Raw genomic sequence first — 25957 nt, forward strand, 5'->3', positions numbered from 1 at the left:
TTTAAAACTAAATTCTTAATACTGTAGATAGCTATAGAATTAAATTCTAAGAACAGTTGGCACACACACAGAGAGTGAAATCCCATCGCACGATTTGCATTTGATGCCTCATTAACGTGCTAATCAAATCTGCTCATTCCGCCCCCATTTCGTTCACAATCCCCTCGTTTCCCTCCCTCCGTCGGAGCTTGGGGCGCTTCGGGAGCAGGGCAGCAGCTGCTCCGGCCTCCTCTCTGGCAATTCGCTCGCGTATCCAATAATTTGCACCACAGACGACCAGCAGCAGGCTGGGAATCACAATGAGCAACACCAAGCCCAGCGAGACGCTTGCCACGCGTGCCGCATGCTCCTCGTGACCTGCGAATGAAAATGGTGCACACTCAACGAGAAGGTAACAAAGCGTAGTTGGACACGAGTTATTTTTTGCTCTTTTTTTATCCATTTCGAAAAAAGTGTATTTTTTAGATTAATCAAGAATTCAGGCAATCCATTTGTTGCCTACTTTTGAGCGCCACTGTCATTCTGCCTCAACGCCGTGACAGACAAGCCAGCCACAACACCAAATACACACACACACACACACTACCAATACAGGACCCACACACAGACTCTTCTCAGATAAGTAACGCCAACTTGTCCATCAATTTGCTCAAGATTGATTGACAATAGCGTAATGCACACAATACATTTGCTATATGGGCGTGGCGCAGTGTGTGCGGGTGTGTGTGGTTGTGTGTGGCTGTGCGGACAGTGGGTGAGAGGGGGCGTATCATGGCTTCGCCCAGGGCGTCGCCAAAGCACGTGACAGTTGCCTCAAGATTAATGTCTTTGGCTCTGACCCTATTGCTTCGTTATAAATTTCTTAGCGTTTTCTTTGCACTGCAAATGCACAATTACACTGTGCATCAGAAAATTGTCTATAGTTGGTTAAATGTATTTTAATTATGGCTAAAAGCCTTCAGTGTCAAATCTTATGGTTTCATATTGTACAAAACTCCTATATTAGTAATTAAAATAATTTCTCTATTTGTTAAACAATCTTGACCAATTTGCGGGCAATCAGAAAGGCCAAAAGTTAAAAAAAAAAGTTATTCATTTCTTTAGCAACTAATAAATATTTTCATGCAAAGTGGGAAACGTTTCTTTTAATGTTGAGTTGATTGTTTTCAATTTCACAATTATTTGGGAAGCTCAGAAAAAAAAATTCCAAATCACTAGAAAAATTTTCTATTTTCAAAATTTCTAAATATTTTGGGAAGAATAACTACATTTAAAGTGTAAGTTTAGTTTTCAAGATTTGACTGCTTACATATTTTAGTTTATAAAATGATATATGAAACAACTCTGCAAAAATCTACAACATATATTTTAGTAAGGAATATATATGGATAACTGAATTATTTTACATATGTTGCTCAGTGTAAATGGAGAATGCAATTTTGCAACGCTCGTCATGCAAATCATTACAGAAAATTGACAGCAATTCGCAGCTTAACTTGAAAGAATTTGATATCTGTTGAAAAATAGAACTTTTTTGGCAATTTGGGTGCGAGTTGTCAACATTCATGTAACAATTGGCATTATCAGAGCACGCTATAAATATATAGACAAAAAGATGTGTACTAGATGTATACTATTAACAAGGTTTTTTTTATTTTATAAAATGATGAAAGATTACAATTGACAAAATACATGAAAGTCGCTGGCAAACAACAAATTTGTTAAAACATGATTTTTTTTTTGATTATGGGTTTTTTGGCGAGTTCTTTAAATAATAGTAATAATAATAATAAAATGTGTGGCTGGGCTATATGTTTAATAGACGAGTGTGCAACCAGTATTTGCAACAAGGTCATGGAAACAACAACAAATACATGCTACAAAATGAAGACAGGTGCGGCAGTTGGCAAAGTTAAACAAAGTTATGCAATAATAATTATAAACGTAAATATAGATGTACGATATTTATATATATATGTATATATATATGTGAAATTAGTTATACAAATTTGAACTTGGTAGCCTGTGCACAGAAGGCGAAGTAAAGGTGGGGGAGGGCGTGTGTGTGTGTATGTGTGTGTGTAGATATTTGTGTCCTAAACTTCTGTGGACTTTTGCACTGATGGCGTTGGCGATGTGGCCAACGGTGGTGGGGGGGAGGGCAGGCCGCTATCCTGCGTCAGTTGTGTGCCAGCTGGCAACGTGGGCGCAATGCGTAGGGGCGTGGCCGTTGTTGTTGTATTTGGCGCTGTTTGTGGCACACCCGACGGTGGCCTACTGTAATATTGCGAATTGTTTGGCAAAACAGGTACGCCTCCAAAGCGATTCTGTTGCGCCGCCTGCGGTGTATAATTAATAGAGCTGGCGGCACTAGTGCGACTGTCGACACCGCTAAACGTTGGGCTATATTGCTGCTGATGCAAATGGTCGGCCTCCTCAGGCGACATGGGCTGATGATAGCCGGCGGGATGCATAACGCCCGTGTGCACATCACCCTCATCGAAATCATCATCGTCCTCGGCAATGGGCTGGCCATGTTCGTTCAGTTCGGTGCCGGAGGCAGAGCGTAGGGATCGACGGCCAGATTGCTTCGGTTTCTCACCTGTTCGGTTAGTTTGATTAATGTAGGAAATGTCCTTGGCTACTTTTGTGCTAGTTCTATTATCACTACCTTCCGATGATGTCACATCCTCATCGTTCATATCCAGATCCCATTTCTTAGCTGGAAAATCAATTTGCGGTTTGCCAGGTAATGGTTCGTTCGTGCGATATACTTTATCGTAGGACCTACTTTTTTTCAATGTGCTCGCATCGGTGTCGCTATCTTCCTCCGGATCATAGTTCAAAACGCGCAAATTACGAGCGGATCCGGCACGCGATCGCGGCAAGGTCATCTGCCAATGGGGATCCTCCTTCAGTTGCTTCTGGCGATAGCGATAGACACCGCACACGATGCACAGCATCAATGGGCATATAACGAGTATGATAATGCCAATTGCTATGAAAGCGACACGACGCGTGTAATACACCTCACCTGTACGCATTCAAATTAAACAGGTCAGCTCAGCTCAGGTCAAGGACAATCAAACAACAACAACAAAAACAACAAAGTTGTCAAAGGGCTCAGTTTTCACATGTTCTTGGCAAGCACTCTCAAAATTAGCTTTTTACTCTGTTTTTACTTTTCTCATGTTGGCAAAAGTTGGTTGAACAATTGAATAATTAGTGTAGGCCAAGAAGCTTAAGTTGAAATTGCAGTTAGAAGTTTCAAAATATTGAAATTTGAAGTTTTCTGTTGTGCACAAGAAGTTTATGGATATGTGTTGTAAAGCTATTGGTAAACACAAACCAACTCGTGGCAAATGTGTGCAAATAGTTCTATGACAAATTGTGGCTTTTAATCCAACACAATTCAAACTTATTTTAAATTTCTGCTGCTTCTGAAACTTGGTTTTCCAAGGTTTTCTTGTAAATCAACTTTCCATCTGACCTTCTAGTGAATGAATCACAATACATATACTTTAAATGAGCTTCAATTACATAGACCAAAAAGCAGCCTGACAATAAACTTAATATCAAATATATGTTGCATTAAAATTTCTTTATCAAGTCTGTTCCCCTTTTCAAGAAACTTCAATAAACCATTTAAGCGCCGGAAAATGCAAACTACAAATTGTATACACTTCTTAAATTGAATTTGCCATTAACATGAGAAAACGAAAAACATTTTTGGCATGAGAAAATGTGTTGCAGCTTATCTGCTTAGCAAATGTATTATTCTCTTGCCAAGAACTTTGCGAGAAACATATAAAAACTATCTAGAATTCAAGATAAAAATCGAACTTACGCAGACACTCCGTATAGCCGTACTCGGGCACATTCCAGAGTCCATTGGCGAGGCACTCACGACGCTGATCACCGATCAGAATGAAACCCTCATTGCACTCAAAGGACACCTTGGCGCCGGGCATAAAGTCAAAGCTGAGCTTGCGTCCAAAACGAGGTGTTTGCAGCACACCACAGGATACAACACGTCTGTGAAGCAGTTAAAGATTAGCAGATGTAAAACTATAAGTTATCGACTCTGTCACTCACTGGGCATTCTCCGCCTGCATGTTGACCAAACTGTCGTAGTAGTTCTTGGTGAAGTGCGCCAGATCTCGATTCAATGTCATCGCATAATCATATTGACACTGCAAACACTCGCCACACAACTCCTCGGCCCGTTCCAGAACGAAGCTACGATTCGAGGGCAGGAAATCGGCGGGATCCATGACAAAGTTCGGCAGGAATGTCGCATTCGAATAGTAGCTGGCCATCCGTCCAAATTCGCGTGTGAATAGAGCAGCACCCACATTGGGCACATCCCGATCCGTGAGCATCCACTTGAGCCCGAAGTTGTTGTATATGCTACGCTGATCGTTCAGATTGATCGAGGCCACTTGGCCATTGGGCAGCGTGAAGTCATCCATCGGATTGAAACTCCAATTGCCAAACAATCCAGCCGTTTTATTCTAGATGAGAGCAAAGACAGAATTAAATAAGATTCTTAAGAAGGAAGTTTCATGTTCTTTACAGAAGTATATATGAGAACATTTTTGCTAATAACTTTCTTAATATTTGCCAGGGTAAAAGACCATCCTGACCTTATTTGAGTATAGAAATATATATAAAAATTAATTTATGTATATTGCTTAGATTGAAATTGGCAACCAAAGAAGGATTATTTGAAGGGTATCTAAAGTTAAGCTCTCTCTACAGCAATTTACATAACAACCAAAGTTTCTCTTAAATGCCTTTCTCAATAGTAATTAACTAATATAAATGTGCACTTACAATAAATTTCCAAGGCAGGAAAACGCGACCCGTCATGAATCCTTCGTTTTCGACGACCTCAACGCCAACGCCCGCATCGAACTGCACCACCACCTGGGACTGATTGAGCAGATAGGTGGGCGTATAGACAGTGACACCATCGAAATGCTGGAATTTCAGACTCTCGCGATCGAAGTACACCTTACGTCCATCGGCCAAAACATCGAGACGATAACGCCAACGGGCGTGCAATGGGCGGAGACGCACCTCAATCGTTGTCGTTGTATTGCCCCTCATTGCGATCGCCGTCAGCTGTGTGGCCATCACCTCGCCATAGTAATTGGGTGGCAGTTGCTGGAAGCGACCCTGCACCTCGAAGCGTTCACTCTGATCTGTGCTGCGTGCGAGGACAAATTCGCCGAGGCCATTGAATGTATACGCGCTGCCATCGAAGGTAATCAAATGTGGATCACCAAAGACGCCAGCAATGCCGGGCGCCTGATAGGCGACACAATCCTGCGAGGGACGACGCTCGAAGCGATAAGTTTCACAGCCGACAGCCTGCTCCTCCTGCCAGAAGCAGCAGGAGTAGAAGGGACGCATATCGTGGAACCACATGGACAGAGATGGCACTTTGCTGGCCTCATTCCACGGCATCTTGCCCAGATTGTGGATGCGACGTGGCCGAGATCCCCACATTTGGTCATAGGTCAACATCAAGAAGCCATAGCGATCGTAGCAGCACTGTTGTTCAGCACCTTGGGCACTACAGGGATGGAAAACAGAAATTGGAAAATATATAATATGATATAATAATAGAAGGGAAGTAGAAAAATATTTTGAAAGGATAAACAAAATTAATTATAATAAATTATTGTAATCAATTTTAGATAACCATGAAAATGAAATAGAAAAGAAGCGAGGAAGAACAATTATATATTATAAATACATGAAATATATTTTAGATAAAGTATTACAGTTGATATATAAACAAGTTAATTCTTGGAAGTTAAGGACGTAAGTTAAAGAGAACCAAAAGGATAGGTAGATTAATAATTCTTACAAATTGAAGATGAATGAAAGAAAAAATATGAATAAATGATTTGAGCACAAATTATTATCTAAAAATAGATATTGCATAAATTTATTGACTTACACTGGGGTGCCGCTGACCACACAATGAATGGCACCGCGCTGCCGCAAACAGCTGGGATTCGAGTCCTTGTCGCACTCACGATCCGGTCGGAAGCGTCCCAAATCGAGCACAGCCTGCTCCAGGGTGCAGGGGCACAGTGGCAAATCGGCAGCAAAGTTTCTGTATTTCAAATTTCATATTATTTAGATTATTTTGGTCGAGTCAGGGCCAAAAGCTGTCTAATTAGACAGCCAGCAACAAGAGAATTCCCTTGACATTTGGCAGCTTTTAATTAGCACAAAATGTAAATGCAGGAGCTGCCTCGAAGCGCTCTGGCTGTGTGCGGGTGTAGTTGCGGGGTGTGGGGTGGGACAAGCATTAACTTACCTGAGAAATCGGTCGGCGCGTATCCAATTATCGCATAGAGCACGAGGCCAGCGTTTGCCATGCTTCTGCTCCCACTGCGGCGCCATATACCACGCCAAGGGAATGGGTCGCGACCACAGGGTGCTATAAAGTATAACAAAAAGAATGGCTTACTAAATAAAATAAAATAAAGTAGTAAAATATAAGCTTCCAAAAAAATCAAGCATGTTCCTTAATAATGGGAATCAGAATAAAAAGTAAGAAGACATTTTTTAATACGACTTTACAAGTTTTTGCAGTCATTTATAGAAAATCTTAAGCGAATATTTGATTTTTTAAGAAGCGATAAGATGTCTCCTTCTAATTTATAATCAATTTTACTCATTCTAGCATACACAGCCTCAATCTGAGAACACATTCATTTTTTTAATTAGCAATACATTTTTATATTTCTTTTCTAAGCTCAGAACCGCATCCAAAACCAAACTGTCTTCTGCAATAATCAATCATCCCCACCTAAATCCTATTTTTAAATACCATTATCTTTAATTGAAACATCTGCGGTTACTCCTTCTCCAGCTTATCAAATCCAATCAGTCAATACGCATCGCATGTCAGATTGTGTTAATTGTGTTTTCAGCTAACTACATTAAGCCCACAAATGGCTAAGTGCATGGCTGAAAGGCTAATTATAGACTCGAGTTGCATATGAGCATTGGATTGAACACGACAATATCATTAGCTGACATGACATTGACATGGCTACAAATGGTTGGGTTATATGCGGATATTCATTCGCGCGTGTTGCTCATCAAATGCAAATTAAATACGCAAATATAAATTTGAAATGATATATGTGGGGCATGCGCCAAAGTTACGATACCCAAAGGTATCATAAACCAAAGCGTCCCGGAAAACACAGCTGGGCACAAAACACATAGCTGCCAATTTGGCTAATTTTGCCATGTTGTGTGCCGGCTTTAATACCACGAATTTTAAGCCCTGTTCGGAACAAAAACCTTTTTTTGTAAAATATGTAAAATTAATTTGAAGCATTCTTGGGTAATCTCTAGAAATTCTATTTAATTCGATGCCATCAATAAGTCGTTTTCAGTTATTCTTAGAGAGTCTATGAATTGAAGTATGCTGAGTTATTTCCAATTATTCTACTCAGTATTTTCTACTGCAGCTGGATTAACTTGGCTATTTCCTAGAATTTCATAGCTGGTTGGATCTTATTTTTATTACGTCGGCATTTTATTAACCTTTTCTGCAAATACTTCAAGTTTAAGTGCAAAATAATTACAAGAGCGTGATGCAAAAGAAAAGCTCAAATCTAGCTGCAGGAGTGATTGACTAAAGAATACCCTGAGACTAATCTATCCATCAATTTGTAAAGGTTTTTAATGGTATATGGACGCTAAATAGCTCATTTGTATACAGATAAAATATTTGAGATTATTATTAAAGCAAACCGACTGCATATAATAAATAGCTTATAGCCATTTGGCACATTTTAAGTCTTCTCCTTTCAATACAACTCCTTTAACAAAGGGTGGAAAAATAAGTAAAGAGGTTTTACGCCAATTCGAGCTATGCAAATGAGTTCAAAACGCGGACCTGGCAACAAAGTTTGAGTTGCCAACTGGCAAGTGCTAAGCGGTAAGGGACTGTAGCCATTTAAAAAAGCATTTCACTTAGAGCTATTGATTAGCCATCGCTCGTAATTACAAAGTGTCATAATAAGCAATCTATGGCCAATTGAGCCCGAGGTTGGCACCCGAGGGGCATCTGGATGGCCAGCTCTGGTTGCATTTTGAAATTGCTATGGCAAATTGAATAAAAATATGAACGAATAAAAGGGACGAGAGGGCAGCTTTAGAGCAAGCACAGCTGACACAGCTGAAAGTCAATTAAAACATAATAAACATTGGCCCAAGAGGCGCACAGACAAGATGGCGCCTGAAAAATGAAATACTTACGGACTTAGGGCCAGGTTGGAATATTGAGCCGGTTGGGTGAGATTGATCTGCAGGAAACCGAACTGCATATCATTGTTGATGTTGTGGCGATTTAGGTAATTGGAGGGTGTGATCACATAACTGCCCGTATTCGTTAAGCTCGCCTCGATGATGTCGATGTACTCAAGTTGTGGTTCGATTTTAGTCTCCCGATAACCCCACAGTGAGATCATGACATTGGCATTCAGATTGGAGGTCAAATTGAAGGCATTCCAGGTGATGCGAATCTCGTTGGGATTACGCTTGTGCACATCCTCGGTGGCAAAGAAGATCTTCTCGGTGGCCGCGGCCGGTGTCTCCACAAAGTATTTGCCACGCCATTTGAATCGCTGTGTGCCCACCGAGATCTGGAAGCGTATATAGCCCTCGGCCTTGAGGAAGGGTTGCACACAAATCACACGATTCCGATCCACATATGTGCCCAGCACAGATTCCGTATCAAAGTGACAGGTGACACGTATATTTGGATCGAAACAGGGTCCGGTTATGTTCACCACCTGACCGCCCAACATATTGCCCGACTCCGGGGCAAAGGTCAGCGGCAGTAGGGCAGCATCTAAAGAGGAAAGGAAGGAAGGCAAAATCAAATGTAATTAGAGCCCAATAACAATTGGGGTAAACACAATTATACGCACCAATATCCTTGTTGCAGGACCCAATTAAAATTTGCTCATCGATACGGAAAATGTGGCGTCCAGGGAAACCATTGGCCCAGCCTCGATTCACCAAGTCTCGTATAACCATATTCTGACTGTAGGGTTTATACTCGTAGGCCTGTGTCCCGTTGCCGGCATTAAAACCCACCTGCGTGAATTGGATTTGTAATCGATATTAATAACTATCCTGTAATTACAATTATGCACTTTGTGTTTGTCTTTGTGTTTGTATTTGTGTGTGTTTGCCTGTTATCTCCGTAATATTTGCCAAATCCGGAAATTGCCAATTAGAAAGGAACATAAGTGAACTCCAAATTAATTTCTGTTCAACTTGCCAACTAACTAAGCACAATTCGGAAAACTCTTGACCATCACAGCATGTAAATCAATTTGCCAGCAAGTTTCTCTCTCATAATGCAGACAAAGTTCACAATTATGTTTAATTATAATTTGCAACAACAATCAACAACTTCGCAACAACAGCAGCTGTGCGTATAAAGTTAAACAGTTACGAGTGCCTAATGCGCTTTATGTCAAAATAATAGTTTATAGATAGAACATATTCAAATTATAAAAAGAGATTACCAAGCAATAAATGTTAATTTGTAAAAGATTTTTAATAAGATTTGAAATTCATTCTACTTAATAATACTAATTACAATTAAAGTGCATAGCTTAGGAGAATGCTTATTATTTGACTGAGGTATAACTTATGTTAAATCTTGAGAGAAAATCTTACCTCACATGTGATCACTTAACTCAAGAAATGTAAGTGGCATTTAATTGGCACTCATGCAAATTGTAACTACTCTGGAATGAATCCTTACCTAACTACGCTCATGCTGCTAAGTACAAGTAGAAATACAAAATTTATTTGTTGAAAGCAGAAACAGAATAACACCAATTAAAAGGATACTTCCGTTACATACTACAGATTTATAATTTAAAGCCAATATTCAGTTTGTGAATAAAATCACTATAAAATAAACGCATATTTAAAAAACACAAACTAAGAGCTGATAACTGAAAACTAAAGCGCAATGGAAAAGTTACCATTTGCTGACAATAATGAAAATTGCAAAGCTTTTACTTTGATGGTATTTTTTCATCTCATGCACACGAGTGTGTAATTGCTTGTGTGTGCTTGTGAAAATATAAGTGGATTTTGCTTTGTGTAACTTGCACAAATTTTTTTTTTTTTTACTTAAATATTTTAAAATCGTTGCAATAGTTTAGTTATGTTGAAAAATGTTAAAAGCAAAAACTGTTAAGTGACTTACGTATGCGGGAACACCGCCCTCGCCCTTTGTCGTATCGCCGCCAGCCTCAGTATGGGACAACCAATTAAGGACATCATAGTTGAACATGAGATAGGTGTAAACCTCATCCGTGGCAAGAACCATTTGGAAAGTGTTTGTCTGCGAGAAGAAAGTAAAAGATGTAAATATAAACAGCAATTGAATTTGCTAATGAAAATGGCATCATGTAACAGCATGCTATATTTTATGTTAAATCAATCAATTTAATATTCTAACAGGCTATTTAATATATAAGTCTGAATCAAGAAACAACATAGCGCGGACACAAACCAATCGATACAAAATATCTAACTTTGTTTTAGAACCTTAAGTTCCCAGTTATTGTTCAATGACACCTACCGTAAAGAGCGAGTTATCAATGCCGCCGGCAAAGGAGACATTCTTCCAGGTGGCGATCACCACGTGCTTAGGCACAAAAGTATCTGCCCCAACGACTCCAGTGCGAATATCCCACATTGTGCGCTCGCGGACCTCGACGCCGAAGCGGTCTGTGCGACCCATCAAATCACGTACCACACTGCAAGTATAGAATTAGAGATATTCACAGGATATAAATAAGTAAGCATGTAAATAATGTGAAATCAAATCAGCAAACAAGCAACGGGGAGGGGTAAGTACATTTTAGCTTTGGCTTTTGGTCTGGTTTTGGTCTGGTTTGGTGTATTGGCGTCAGAGTTCTTTCCTGTATGAAGATAAATGGATTTGATGTTTGGCATATAAATCAGCACACGGCGGCTGCTTTAGCTGGATTTTTAAGCATATTGCCTGGATTTTAATACAGATTTGATGAATTTTTATGTATTTTACGCCGCTGTGCACACTTTCAAGTCGCTTCCGACGGTGGCTCTGACAGCGGCAACATGGCGTATGATTTATACGCTTTAATTATTCATTACGCATGTCTCTTAAAATAGGCTTTCGCGTTTGTCTTACACTCGCCTGACAGTCTGCCCTATGGCATTTTTAATTTCCCACATGATAAAAGTTCGTTGTAAAACGAGCCCAATATCATTTTAAAGAAATCTTCTTATGCAGTGAAAAACAATTAAGTGCTTAAATGCTTTACTGTCACTTAAGAAGCTATCAACTGCAAGCAGATTGTATTACAATTGTTTTATGCTTTGTCCTTTCAGATTTGATCAGCAATTAAAGTTCATAGGACCTAAAATGTTTCTCAATACAAAATTGCCAAAACCAGATGGAGTTGAAACAAGTCATTTGTGAGAATTCAAATCAATTTGCAAAACCTTTAAAGTGTGCCAACTGTATTTTTATTCAATACTAATAGCATAGATCGAATATTAAAATTAAACAATTGAAACATTTCTAGTACATTATATGACCAAAATATTTATTACTTTTTTATTTAATTTAAGTAAAATACCAATAATCGGCGAGCAGCACTGCAATTAAACGAAACTGAAAGTTTTTATGGCAAACGAATCAAATATTTGAGCAGGTCTTGCAACATTGATAAATATTTTAAATATTTGCATTAAACCAACAATGGCAAACAATAGTAGAAAGAATTTATTGATTTCCATGCCGTATTTGGTTTGATAACAACTAAAGCAAACAGAGCCCGATGCAAAGAGCAAAGCAAACAGCAAATAAAACAAGTTTTCATGAATGAACATGCATTCATCATTCGCAGCTGCTTGTTGCGCGTTGCACGCGTTGAATGTGCAACATTTATATATTAACACTTTGACGCTTTTTGCACAAAATAAATACAAATCATTTTGAATATGGCCATAAATGCACATCACATGCATAAAAATGGGCAGACATATTATAATAAATGTATAAGCACAATTTGCTGTAATGGTAAGTGTTTTGCACCATTTTCCATCACACTACACACATGATGCAATTACAGGGCTCATAAATTATAACTGCCAGCAGCTGGCAATCGAAAATAAATTGCATTTTGGCCGCAAGTGTTTGAAAACATATGATGTCCACATTTTTAGCGCAACAGCAGCTACCAGCTGCCAGCTACCAACATCCAAATATGACCAAAAACAGCTAAAAAAAAAAATGCAAACTCAGCCTTGCTGGCTGTAAAAATAGAAGCCACATCAAAAACGCAGACAATAGGTAAGCTTAACTGGTCGATACTTTGTAACTGAATATTAAATTTACCTTTTTTGTATTAATTTAATTAATTTTTTATAATAAATAAAATAGATAATTAATATGAAACATAATAAATAAAATACAAATCAATTAATAAATTAAATCGTACAGAATTATAGAAAGTCGACAATCGCCCTAAAAACTAGAAAACTGTTTTGGTTTTTAGAAATAATTACTAAAAATTAACGAAAAAATAGTTTCTTATTATTGAAAAGGTTTTTTTTCTAGAAATATACTTTCGGAATAATAAGTTAAACTAAATGATGACTCTAAAATTAACTGCAATTTTTCCTGTGTTTATGTAACAGATGCATGCATTTTAACTACATGAATATGCCAATATTTACTAAATACTATCTTTAGCAGCTTTAAATTAATCACGCAACCCACTTTGGGATCGCAGTATAGATGCATTTGTAATGAAACAGGCCCAAAAACTGCAATGCAGAAAACTCATGCCACAAAGAGACAATCACACGTAGTCACACACACACACACACACATGGGCTAGACTCATGCACATGCACATGCATAGTTTACCAGCTGTGTATGTTGGCATGACCACGCCCACTACCTACCGCCCACCACCATGAAAGTTTAAATGTCTGCAATTGACATTCAAGTAAAAATAGACAAAGGAAAAAAATAAAATAAATAATATAACGAAAAATTGTCACACGGCCCAAAAATGGTTCGCGCAGCAGCCAGAAGCCAAACGAGCTGCACGTGTAAGTAAGCCAAACAGCTACACTCGCACACATACACACACAGTATACACACACACACACACACAGTGAGACACAGTGAGTATAACAAAAGTAATGGAAATTCACCAGGCAGAGTTGCGCTGCTCGTTTTGCCAGTCATCAGCGTCGTCTGTTTCGGGCAGAAAAACCCCCAAATGCCTACCTACCCGCCATATACCACCCTTTCTTTCTCTTTCTACCCTTAGTTTTTGGCGTACCAGTTCTTGAACTGCGCCATTATGTACTTTATTGCATACATTCGGGGCGCCGACGCCGCCACAATTTTGTCTGCATTTCGGTTTGAAATGCTTTTTTCCACAGTTTTTCCTACCAACCACTCCCACTTCACCTCCCCCCAATCTTCAACTCACTCGTCGACATCGCTGTCTGAGTTTTATTTTTTATTTTTTTTTGTTCTGTTCTGTTCTGTTCTTTGCATGTGGCCCAATTTTCATCTGTGTGTTGTAAATGAAAGTGAAACAATGGCCGTACTTAAAGAAAATGGCGAAAATTGCATGCACACTGCATGAAGCCTTGGTATTCTTCTGACTTGTAAATAAAAACAGTTCAGCAAAATGGGGCAACAGTTGTGAGGAATGCACAAAAGGCCAGAGGCTAAGAACTGATGTGAACTTTATGCTCCCAAATCTACAAAATTGTTTACAGCAGATCATAAATAAATATATTATTATCACATGTTCCGCAATTGTTGAAGCGTTGCTTGTTAAGCGAACAAATTAACCATGTGCCGCCCATTGACATAATGCTTTAATTGTGACCACGCCCCCATTGGGTTGCACGAACGCGTTTCTTGTTTGCTGCCCTTGGCAAACAACAATTAAACGCTCAACGCTGCTGATTTACACACTTGAACGCTTCACAAACACTTTTCCACAAAACTTTCACCAACCGCGCCACAACGTCCCCTTCCTCCACGCCCCTCCCTCCCGGTTGTGGCATTAATTTTGTATGTACCCCTCGCAAGCAGGCATTATAACTTTGATGTGGTGTAGGTGAAACCATATAAAAAAGAGCATTTTTTTCCCAAGCGAGGTATATATATTTGTCCAGAAGCGTATGTGTAATACATAATTGGATGTCAGTTCACAAATGTTTCAACACCTGTTTTTATAAGCACACACATAAATTATATCCAATAACAATTGAAAATTAAGAACATTTTTATTTATATGACAAATGTCTGCCCAATAACCAAAATAAATAAAATGATATAAAAATGTTGCAGAAATTTTTGTAATTTAGGCAAATTTTAAAATTGAATAAGCATTAATATTCATTTTTATTTTTCTATGTCGACAAGTAAATTTTCCACTAATAAATTTCATCCATTTAATCTGTGTGTCACGACGAAAATAATAATTGAATAAAGTCTATAAAAAAATTGAGACAAAATATATAAATTAAATTCTACATAATTTGGAAAAATTTAATTAAAGTCTTTCCAAAAAACTGAACTATATTTTATATATTATTAGCCATCATATGATAAACGGCTTTCAATCATTATTTTCTTGAATTTAATTAATGTTGTTCCCAATAACTTGTACGTATTTTTTACATATCATATTATTATTATTATATATCATATAAAAATAAGCTCCAACTGATAAAATATAATAATAACATATTAATGTCCTTCCCAACAAATTAAGCTAACTTGAAGAACTTTTCTTTATTTAGCTATTCTATAAAAATCTGCTTCCAATCTTATGTTCAATACTATTCTCGTTCAGAAATACAACTTACAGGGTATTGAGTCAACATCAGTTCGTTGTTATTTGCGCTTCATTGTTGCTTTATTTGCGCTGGCAAACGCTTTGCGTGTGTGTGTAATTAAACTCGCGTTCATCACAAATTTAATGGTCAAGACGCGTGAGTGAAGGAATAAGCGTATATCGTAAATGAAGTTCGCAGTGAATCAGCGACTTACGTGGCGTATGCGTAATGCAGCTGCTAACTGCTAACTGTTTACACGCCCCTCATTCAACACTTTGGCTAATCTCGCACGCAGTGTTAACTATAAGCGTGTAATTAAATTCAAAGTAGCATATAAATGCGAGAATTTATGTGTGTCTCTGCATGTATGTGTGTGTGTGTGTGTGTGTGTGAGTGTGTGTGAGTGTGTATGTGCTGGCAAGAATGCTCTAAAGCAATTGGAATTTAAACAGCTTCGCTTATAACTTCTGCTTTGCCATTGACTGCCAAGTTATTTAAATTAAATTCCAGCCAATGGTCACCCACACATCAAAGTTGCGTCCAACATTTTTGCAAGACAATTAAATGTCAGAGTGTGAAGCAGCAAACCCCAATCGAAACCCCTTTCAACCCCGAAAATGCCGCCCTGCGTTGGCGATGCTACTTTGACATATTGTGCACCGCTGACAGAAAACTACGCAGAACGAAATGGAAAATGGAAAATGCATTTGCCGTACCGTAACCATTGTCCTAGCACTTCACGCCCTGATATATATATATATATATATATGTGTGTGTGTGAGGATAGGCGTGCTTGTGTGTATTTTTCACAAAATTGCTCTCAACAATCGCCCTTTACAGACCGTTAATTGCTTTGTCGCACCAATTTGTCAGAAGTAAAATTACACTGCAACAAAAATGAAGTCGGAAAACATAGCTCAACATGTGAGATATTTATGTAAGTTAGAGCTTGGCATGAGAGTTGAAGCTTTCTATTAGCATAATAAATAATTTTTAAGAAATAAAGAAATTTAAAGTACTTTCTAAGGGTATTTTTAAAATAAATTGTTGAAAACCAAAAGTTTAGATATTAATTCAAAAGCACAAAAAAAAATTAAAATCTTGTTATAGAAATTTAACAAAAAAACCGGGAAAAATGCAATAAAAATACTACGTCCAATTGACAGCATAACACAATACCAATGACAATATTTGTGTTATATTTTAATTAAATTGCTGTTTGTACTTGAAATTGATTCAGCAATGGCCAAAAAACAAACAGATGTGACCCAATTGATCAGTTATTTACCTGAAATTCTATTTCAAATATAAAATAGTCCTCTGACACATATATTTATGCATGTTTGTGAAATCTACATGTACAATACATGTACCCATTGCTTGTCCACTTTCGTCCTTCACTCACAGCAGTTTGTAGCGTTATTTATGTGCCAAACAAAAGTATGAAATCTAAGCCAACTAAAATAGCCAACTGTCTGGCTGAATAAGTTGTTGGTAAAACACGCTGAATACTTTGCATAAGGCCAACTAGCTTTGCTGTCATAAAATATGCATAACTCGGACCACAAATGAATTTCAGCTGTTGTTAACGTGGCGGATAATTAATGCCATATATTTGTCTGTTTTATATTTGGTAATTACAATGCAAAGCTAACAACTTAAAATGCTGAAAGGGTGCTTTGCATGCGTCATTTGCATAAACAGCAAAACAAAATGTTGAAATCAAAGCACACAAACAGAGACCCAAACAACAACAAAAAAACTATGCTGTCACAAGTGAATCTAATTATTCCACAATTAGTTGCAATGGCAATAACAAGAGAAAATATCCTTCCACGGGTAGCTGCAACAAAACAGGCAGCATAATTGAAACAAAAAGTCCAATATGGTCATTCAATTTGTTCTGGTTTCGTGGTCATCAAAAATGAAATACTGAGCCCGGCATTTGCCAGGAGCTCCCATGGCGACATTATGAAATTGCCTGTTATATCAGATGGTCAAACAGTGCTGCCAATTCGGCTAACACTTTAAGCCAAAATTTAATTCATTTACAAATGTATTACACATGACTGAAACTTAAAACAATGAGAGACTCGTAGGAAAATATATGTTTTGCCATTCACAAAAGCTGACACAACTCAAACGAAATAATGAAATAAAGAAGCGAAGCGAGTAGCAAAAGAAGAAGCGAAGCGAGAACTGCAATTGCAACGAATAAAAAGAGGTCAGAGTGAAAGCATAGCGAACAACAGCTAAAAATGTTGCAGGCAACGAAGTAGAAAAAGCAATTTGATTGCTTCAAGCATTTCAACTTAATTGAAGAGCCGCGAGAAGAACTCGCTTCGTCCTTTCAATTGAGTTTTAAAGAGGCGCAATAGAAGAAAACAAAGCGAGAAGTTGCAATGATAAAAAAATTATTTTGTTCTCACTTTAAAAGCTCAAAGTTTAAGTCTAATGCAATAAAAAACAAAAAGACAAACTTAGAGTGTGAAGAAGTTTAAGAAAATAAACTGCAAGCGTTGCAATTTCACTCTAATTAAGCGAAAAACGACTTGGCAAAACTTTAGTCGCTCTTATTTAGTTTATCGCTTAAGAGGTTCGTGACTTGGCGCTATTCATTTAGCTATATTTAGCTACATAAAGTTATATTTAGCTTTATTATGTTTTAAGCTGATCAGCTCTGTAGTTGCTCTTTGGTAGTGCTCAGTGGAGTGAAGTGCAAGGATGGAGTGGATGGAAGCACGGATAAATGAATGCTGAAATCAGCAGCTCTGACAGCACCCAGTGGGTAAAAAATGTGCGAAGAGATAGCGAAAGCAGACCGGATCGAGAACAGGTAGCAACAGCAACAGCAGCAGGAGCAGCAGCAGCAGGAGCCGGAGCAGCAGCAAACTGTGCAAACAATGCAAAAATGCTGTGGCAATAAATGACAGTAACTAGTCCGAATGCAAATGCAAATATACACATACGTATTCAAATATGAATACATGAATGCCAAATGCGCACAATGTGCAAACGGAAATGGAGAGCGAATATTGCAAACAGGCAACACACACACACACAAACACACACACACAAACAAACACACACAGTGACACAGAATGTGTTCTAAATGCAGGTATGGAGTGTGATAGTGGGTAAATACCGACGAACGCATACTCTTTAATAATGTTGTAATAATTTTGTTGATGTCGAAAAATATGCTTCAATTTTTGAGTATCTTTTAGGATTAAATTAAAAATATTACCTGGAATTATGTAATAGCTTGAAAAACGAATCAAAATAGTAAGAAAATATAAATTCTCTAAAATATATTAACAAATCTCTATCTGTCTCTCTCTCTAAACAAAATAATATGAATAAAATTATTACTTTGTATGTGTTAAAAAAAAAGGAAGAAAAAAAACAATTTATAAACTATTTTTAATTTGTTCTATTTTGCGAGCAGACTTCTTTCGCCTTTAAAAACAAGCGTATATTAATTGAGGCATAGCAACCAGGCGCACGTATATTGTTTTATATGCATGTTTTGGGATTGAACTGATTTTGTTACTGTGGAAATGCCATATGAAACTGACAATAAATGTGATTATAAATGAAAAAATATACGGAAGTCATGACTTAATGAAGGGGAAAGAAAGACAAATAAAAAGAGTTTAAACTAACCGGAAGTAAACGCCAGGAGTGCGTTGATCCACATCCGAAGGATAAATGCGACCCACACGGCACTTGCTGAAGAAGATGCCCATGAAGGAGGGATCCCGTTTACGGGGCCAGTCCTTGATGGGGAAGACCAGCGGGTAGGTCAGATACTCGGGTGGATCGGAGAACTCCAAGTAGCCGTTCAACGAGAGCTAAAAGGGCGACACAAATTTGTTTAACTTCTTGATAAATCTAAGACAAATTCAACTTACGCGCGTATAGTTGAAACGGAAGCCATAGAAGGGCATCTGGAAGTTAAGATTCTTGTGCAACTGCGTCATGGAGGCGTGTATATCAAACTGATAATCGCCACGGCCGCCATAACTGTCCCTGTCGAAGTACCAGTACATGAAAGTGCTCCGAAGCTCGGCAAGACGAGCACTGGAAATTGTGTAGCCGCCAGCAGCGGTTGAAGGCGTGTCCGGTGGTGCCACATTGTTGTTGGGATCTGCAAGAAATTAAATAAAATACATATATATTAGAGTACATAGCATACACTCAGAAAACAAATTTCGAATTTTGTACTCAAATCAAGTTAAGACGTTGTCAAAGTCGGAAATACTTTTTAAATATATATATACTAATCTAGTAAACTAAAAGTTAAAAGGTTACAGAAAACTACAATCAAATTTTATGTTCAAGTCAAGTAAAGACTTACTAAAGCTCTTATGTACTAATCGAGGATAAACTACTATTTCAAGAAGTATTTTAATAAACCCAAATCAATGTACAATTTTCGGACTATTTTATATGGTATCAAAGACTATAAAGTATTTCTCAGCAACTTACATACTTGGAGAACAATATTTATTTCCTAATTTAAGTACTGAAGTTATTCTGTTACCAGCTCGAATCAAGGATTTGTGTTCCAATATAAATTTATTCAATTTTGTATACTTAGTTGAACTAAAGAACTGACTATTCACTCCATTTTATCTACTTGATTCTTTAATCACTTTTGTTTCTTACAAGCCTTTAAAATCGATTTATTCTTATCAACTCTCATTCAAACTAATTAACAAATTCTAGTTAAGGTTTCAAGAACATGACAATAGAACTTCCATTCAACTTGCACACTCTTTTTTCTGCCAGTATATAAGTGTTAAAGTCAAGACTACAAGGCGCCATTATAATAATTTTACATTTCAACAGCTAATCCTCGGAGATTACGTATTCAATTTCGCAAAAGTGGGCGTAGCCAGTCAAGCCTCTAAGCCCAACCACAGAAAATCTGCTTTTCCCCAAGCATCCATGGAGCCTTCAGCACGACGGCATTTCAATTTAGGCCGGGAGCCAGCCAGGGCCGGCAAATAAACTTAAAACTTTGCCGTTTCGTTGCAATCTTCGCTTTTGCTTGCCGCATGCTTGCTGCATACTGCATGCCAGTTGCCACTTACCACTGGGCCCATCCACACACATTTCTTGCAGCTTCCTGCTGACTCACTTACAAAATTGCTGGCTCTTGCTAACTGTGCTTCCTCTGCACTTAACCATTAAAGGTCACAGTTAATATTCATTTCAGTTTCGCCAACAACTTGCCAGCCACAATTTCTCGTCTTTTCTCTTTATCACTATCTATGTCTCACTTACTCTCTCTCTCCCCTCTCTCTCTCTCTCTGCCTCTGTCTCTATTTAGCAAAAATTTTTCATTCTAATTTCATGGCTTTTCTTTGCATTTTGTTTCGCTCTTTTAAAGCAATTTAAACTGAATTAGTGCGATGCTGATGATCTCTCTAAGAATACAAAAGAAAACAGAGCTAACCATAGATTTTGTAGTCCGATTTCATATACAAAAAGAGAATTCATCTTTATTAAGCAGGTTTTTAGTCTTTCTCTTTGGCATTTTTACAATATGAATACTTGAGGTACTTTACTTCAATGCCAAGCATTTCATGATGAGCTCAGACAAACTCGGGTTGGATTAAGCAAAAGAAAAATAATTAAGAAAAAAAAAATTAAATAAAAAAAATACCAAGCAGTCTTCAATATTTTGTCATCAAACTTGACAATGTATTTTTGCATTTCCCATTTTTTCTTATAATAATATCCACTTTAAATGCATAATCCATTTTTCATAAGCTTTATTAACATTCATTGAGCGTTTAATGAATGCATCAATTTGAAAATGAGGCATCATTTTATAAATGCATTTCCAACCATTAAGCTACAGTCGACAATTATTAAGTGATTTTCAATGATGTCACATATGTAAGTGGAAAGTGGCATAATGTTCGATAATTAGCTTTGATGGCAGCAATTAATAGTTCATAATAGTCAGCTGGCATTTCACCTAAACTCAAACCAGATCGCAGCACTCATAAAATCTTTCCACTTTGGTTTGCTGAGCAGCTGCTGCAAAATGTCAACGTTTTTAAGCTATTTATGAATCAGTATCGCAATTGTTGGCAGGCCATAAAATATGATCAGGGTCAGCAGTAATCCTTTTTGAGCCATATGCATAATTGTGCCAGGTAGCAGAACTGCAGGATTAGCTGCCTGATTTATGGCGATGCCTTTTGCATTTCAACCAAAAATTAGTCCGCAGAAAATACGCAAAATTCACGTGCTTGCAATTTAAAGGAAATTTAACGGATTTATTTTATTTTTTGAGTTAAGTTAATTTTCGTGGAATGCAAATGCAGTTGAAGTGAAGGCAAGTCAAGTTTTGTGGCAAGGATTTCGTGTGTCAAACGGGTATCAAAAAGTTTTTAGACCAAAACCGCAAGTACCTGAAAAAGATATCGAAGTCTGGCAAATTGCAGCTGCTTTTTTTTTTTGGCAGGTAGCCTTTTTTGAGGGCACATTCTGTGGTATATAAAGTGGCACCATTTTCAAGTGCCACACATTCGATTCGCACAACGCAACCAGCAATGAGCATCAGCACATTCAATTTTCAGTTCTACAATTACAAACTGCCTGCTGCAATGCCGCAGTTCACAAGCGCCGCCAGCTTCAGCGAGCTCGAAATGGACATCGACGAGGAGGAACTGGAGCAACCACAACCGGAACAGGAAATGTCAAAGCCAGCAATTACATCCACGCCACTGCCGACAGTTAAACAGCCGCTGGTGCTGTCTACGCCCAGATACACCAGCGAGCTATCTTTGGCCATCAGCACGCCAGATGTGAGCAACTCACGGCCATCGGATGCACTGCGTCCACAGCTACATCGGCCACAGAAACGCTGGTCGATGGAACTGCGTGAGAAAGTGCTGGAAATGTCCAAGCGCAATAATGCCTCCGACGAGCCGGAACAGCAGCAAAAAACAGGCACTGGCAACTTGCAGCAGCGATTTATGCAACAGCTTGAGGCAGATAGTAGTGCCACAGAAATCTCTCGTACTGTTAGTGACAAAATCAACTTTTTCAACAAGCTCACCAATACCTATGAATCAGCCAGGAACTCCAACAACAACAACAATAACAACAATCGCTTCATTTCGCTCCTGCGTGCCACACGCTCCATGGACGTGGCAACAACCGGTGGCGCTGGCCATGGTCCAGTGCCGCCACCAAAGCCCAAGCGCTTAATAGCCACCAACAGTACAACCGCAACAGCACCAGCAACAACAACCACAAGCGTGCCCCATCAGTTTGCCACACCAAATGCCAAGGCGACGCAGGCCTACAACAACAACGTAACGCAACGGAAAAGTTCGCTTCGCCGCAAGCCATCCATGGAGAAATCTCGTGCCACCATCGCCCGCCAGAATTCCAGTGCAACATTACGTCCGCAACGCCATGCCCTGATGGAGGATCTGAGTCTGGTGGTACCGGTGAGGCTACGCATTGCTGAGTACGAGCAGCGCATCTCGATGAGTGCCTAGCTATGCAAAAAGGGGAATGCAACCACCCAAAGAACCCAACCCACTCCAATCTAGTGCAAACTCCCAAGGATACGCCTACCCTTAGTCTAATAGTCATCTATTCAACAAGTGTTCAACAACATAATCGATAAGCATTTAAATTTGTACTCATTCTAAGTTCGAAAATAAAGAAAATATAAACTATTAATCTAATTTATTAATCTAATTTGACATCAGAATGCTAAACAGCTAATAAGGTTTTAGAAATAAATTCCAAAGTTTCCCCAGCTAAACAGAATTCTAAGTGAGTAACACAAAAAATGAAAATGCAAAAGAAATGAAAGAAAAAGAATTTATATAGAATATGAATTTTGTTATAATAAAGAAAACTCAACGAAAATTAAACAATTGCCCTTCTTTTCTTTAATTAAGTTTTTTTTTATATAGGAATCATTATCGAAAAACAAATTAGGCAGAAGATGAATTTACAATTAAGAAAACTCAAAGAAAATTAAATAATTGGCCAATTATGGTAAAGTTTTTAGAATATTTAAATCATTTCCTAGACTTGCAGATAAATAAACCTAAATCTGTGCCTGAAGTTGGGTAAAAATTACAACAGTGGCCGAAAGTAAACAAGTTCAAGGGTTATTCTAATTAAATGGTGCGGAGTGTATTTCTAGGTGGGTTCCAAGCATGCGATTAATACAAAGCAGGGGATTTAATAAATCACATTCAAAAGCTTATGTATTCAAGTAGTGAGGATTGCTTGTTTATTTAGATTTAACAAATGAAATCAATAGCAAATTGTGATGCAAATAAAATGGCGAAATGCAAAAACTATGCATAAAAGTGACATAAAATCTAAAATTAAATAAAAAACAATGAGTAAACTAGAATACACTAGAATCTGATCTAAATAGAAAGGACAATTGAATCGAGTTATATATTTGCTTACATAAGAAAATGCAATCATAAATCAAATAAATAAAATTCGTTATAAAAAAGAATTAATCACAATGTGTAACTAACATGAGTAATAATCAAATCAACAGTACTTTCATAGTATCAGTGGCGATTCCAAAGCTATCAGAGTACATAGCTGTAAACTGAATCATGCATTGGCAACACACCTATATTGGTATATAAAATGACCCTGCTTATATATCAGCCACTCTTATACTCTCTCTCTCTCTCTTACTCTTTCTCTCCCTTACTCTCTCTTTCTCTTACCCTCTCTCTCTCTCTTTCTGTCTCTCCCTCTCTCTCTCTCGATCCTGTATTTGTTTGTTTTTAATGCCCAACTCTGATGAGCACAACTCGAGCATTATCTTATCGCTCTACTAAATGCCCACCCCACAAGCGAAACACCTGTATGCCACATAGAGCAGGGGTGGGTAGGGGGGTCGCCAAAAGTCGAACAGGTTATCGAGCAAATATTGGTAAGCGGGCAAGAAAAACGCTCTATACTGCGATAAGATAGCCACAAAACGAATGCTCAACGCTCAACACGGCGGATGAGTAATGTTAACTGAATCAGCGCACATTCAAAAAAAAAAACAAGGCTAAAAAGCCACAAAAAAACTTTTAAAAAATGTATCCTTATAATAAATAAGTTCTCAGATTGAACCCATAAACCTAAAATTGTTTGTGGTTCGGTTCATAGAACCGGTTCGTTTCAATATCCGTTACTTACCCCAATTGTAGCCTGTGCTATCCAGATCGTACAGTTCACCCAGATAATCATTGGGCATAACTAGTGCGCCCGATTTCTGTTGCGGCTTGAGGCCTGCCACAGTGAGGATATCATCGGTGCCGCGACTCGATGCTGCAGCGAGCGGTGCCACATGCACCAAGGGCACCAATTTTGCGGGCGAGGCGGCGGCGGCGACGGCTGCGCCAACTGTTGGTTTAGGGCTAATAGCTGCCACTTTTTCGACTATTTTGACGACGCTTTCCGCTGTTTTTTTGGGCACCACAACTGGTATTTCCACAAATTCGGCCTCCTTGGCGAGTTTGTTGGTCGATTTTATTGGAGCAGCTGCGGGTGCGGCAGGTGCGGCAGGTGCGGGTTTATTCACAATTTGATCTTCGACTTCCGTTGAGATATTCTCGTTGGCCAGCACATAGGCCATAAAGCCGCAGGCCAGCACACACACCACAAACAGTTTGAAGCGCATTTTCACGCTTTTCTATTACTACAATTTTCCTGCTCTTTGTTTTGTTATTCACTTTTCGTTTTTCGTTCGTTTCGCACTGTAAAAATATATTAATCACAATTTAAATTATGCAAGAGACACTAAAATAAAGATTTTTACGCAGTTTCTTTTTAAGTTTTGGTTTCACTGCAAAAATTAAGTTAATTTCTTGCCAAATTAAAATCAACTTATATTTAGAATATGTATTGATTTATTTAAATTTCCTTTCAATTGATTTTAAAACATTTAAAATTGTTTTTTCACTTTGATGACATCATCAATGTGTCTCTGGCCTTATCGGCCATACAAAATGCTTATCACACACTGTCTTTTTTTTACTAGTTACCAACCTTATAGACTGCAAAATAAGTACGTTCGTTGCGGCGCCGAGTTCATTTAAGACTAAAGTCATTGGGCGTTGCCAAAACTAGTCGACTGCTTCACCTGTCACCGTTTTTCTCGATTGTGAAATGTTGGCAGTGTTATCTCTTATGCTCAATACTAACGGTTATCTTATCAGCAACAAAGCCACGCACTGATAACGCATTCCTCTTCTCGCTTTTGGCGCTCCACATTTTGTTGGCCAGGTCTCGGGAATTAAATTGCCTTTTGGGTTATTGTGCAAGTTGCCAGTTACCAAATTCATTTGTTTATTTAATGCTCTCTCATTTTGGTTTCTCTCTCCACCATTCTTATCAGTTTTCCCTCTTGTTGACTTTAGCCACATTACAATTTGTGATTCATGTCCATTACAGTTAATCATCGTTTCTTCTTTGGCAAGTCTCGGCCATGATAATTATAGACAATGAGCCATAATAAAAGGCAGCAAATTCGCATTTCCGCTGTAGCCACAGAATTTATGAATGAAATCAGCGTCACATTAATTTACGCACTTCATTTCAACAATCAATGAAAGCCCACAAATATTTAATTTGCTAACAACAAATTTATTCCAATCAAGTTAAATGAAATTCATTTATTAAATACTCAACAAACCAAATGACTATTATTAAGCTAAACGATTAAGAAAAGCTTGAAGTGAATAAATCTCACATCTTGTCAAAAGAAATTTGTTTTCAGCTATTTTGCTTTCAAAGATTTATAATCGACTTTAGTTTATGACAGCTTAGAGAATTTCAGTTTAAAAGTATTGCATACAGCTGATGACAAAGTTTTTAAGCTGGTTAGTTGTGAGACAAAAATGGGTAAATAATATTTTAAAATTATTATTTGATTATTATTTAAGAAATAAATAACACAGTCAAAAACATTAGTTAAATACAATTTTAATAATATTTATTTAACAACTTAAAAAAG

At 38.0% G+C, this 25957-nt stretch overlaps 2 protein-coding genes across 4 annotated transcripts; one reads left to right on the forward strand and one right to left on the reverse strand.

Moving 5' to 3' along the window:
- Nucleotides 1–25039, reverse strand: LOC6569608 (protein mesh). Of its 3 annotated transcripts, none has more exons than XM_032741523.2 (15): nucleotides 24991–25039; nucleotides 24139–24698; nucleotides 18849–19084; nucleotides 18601–18788; nucleotides 10652–10829; nucleotides 10274–10411; nucleotides 8973–9141; nucleotides 8299–8893; nucleotides 6338–6460; nucleotides 5972–6130; nucleotides 4837–5581; nucleotides 4096–4514; nucleotides 3848–4035; nucleotides 2672–3034; nucleotides 1630–2602 (listed from the first exon to the last, which is right to left on the reverse strand). In XM_032741523.2, exons 2-15 carry the CDS (start codon nucleotides 24620–24622, stop codon nucleotides 2097–2099), a joined length of 4491 nt encoding a protein of 1496 aa, XP_032597414.1. In that variant the 5' UTR covers nucleotides 24623–24698; nucleotides 24991–25039; the 3' UTR covers nucleotides 1630–2096. The 3 variants fall into 3 exon arrangements, with proteins under 3 accessions (XP_043070829.1, XP_032597414.1, XP_043070828.1); XM_043214893.1 differs by lacking the exon at nucleotides 24991–25039 and having other exon boundaries at nucleotides 2672–2722; nucleotides 2792–3034; nucleotides 24139–24690; XM_043214894.1 differs by lacking the exons at nucleotides 1630–2602; nucleotides 2672–3034; nucleotides 24991–25039 and adding an exon at nucleotides 1–357 and having other exon boundaries at nucleotides 24139–24691.
- On the forward strand, nucleotides 21507–22517 carry LOC6569609 (protein bottleneck). Its single transcript, XM_001996116.3, has one exon. The coding sequence runs from the start codon at nucleotides 21507–21509 to the stop codon at nucleotides 22461–22463; it is 957 nt and encodes a 318-aa protein (XP_001996152.2). The 3' UTR covers nucleotides 22464–22517.
- Nucleotides 25040–25957: the final 918 nt, after the last annotated feature.

This window comes from Drosophila grimshawi, unplaced genomic scaffold (assembly GCF_018153295.1).
Source record: "Drosophila grimshawi isolate 15287-2541.00 unplaced genomic scaffold, ASM1815329v1 contig_311, whole genome shotgun sequence".
Lineage (NCBI taxonomy): Eukaryota > Metazoa > Arthropoda > Insecta > Diptera > Drosophilidae > Drosophila > Drosophila grimshawi.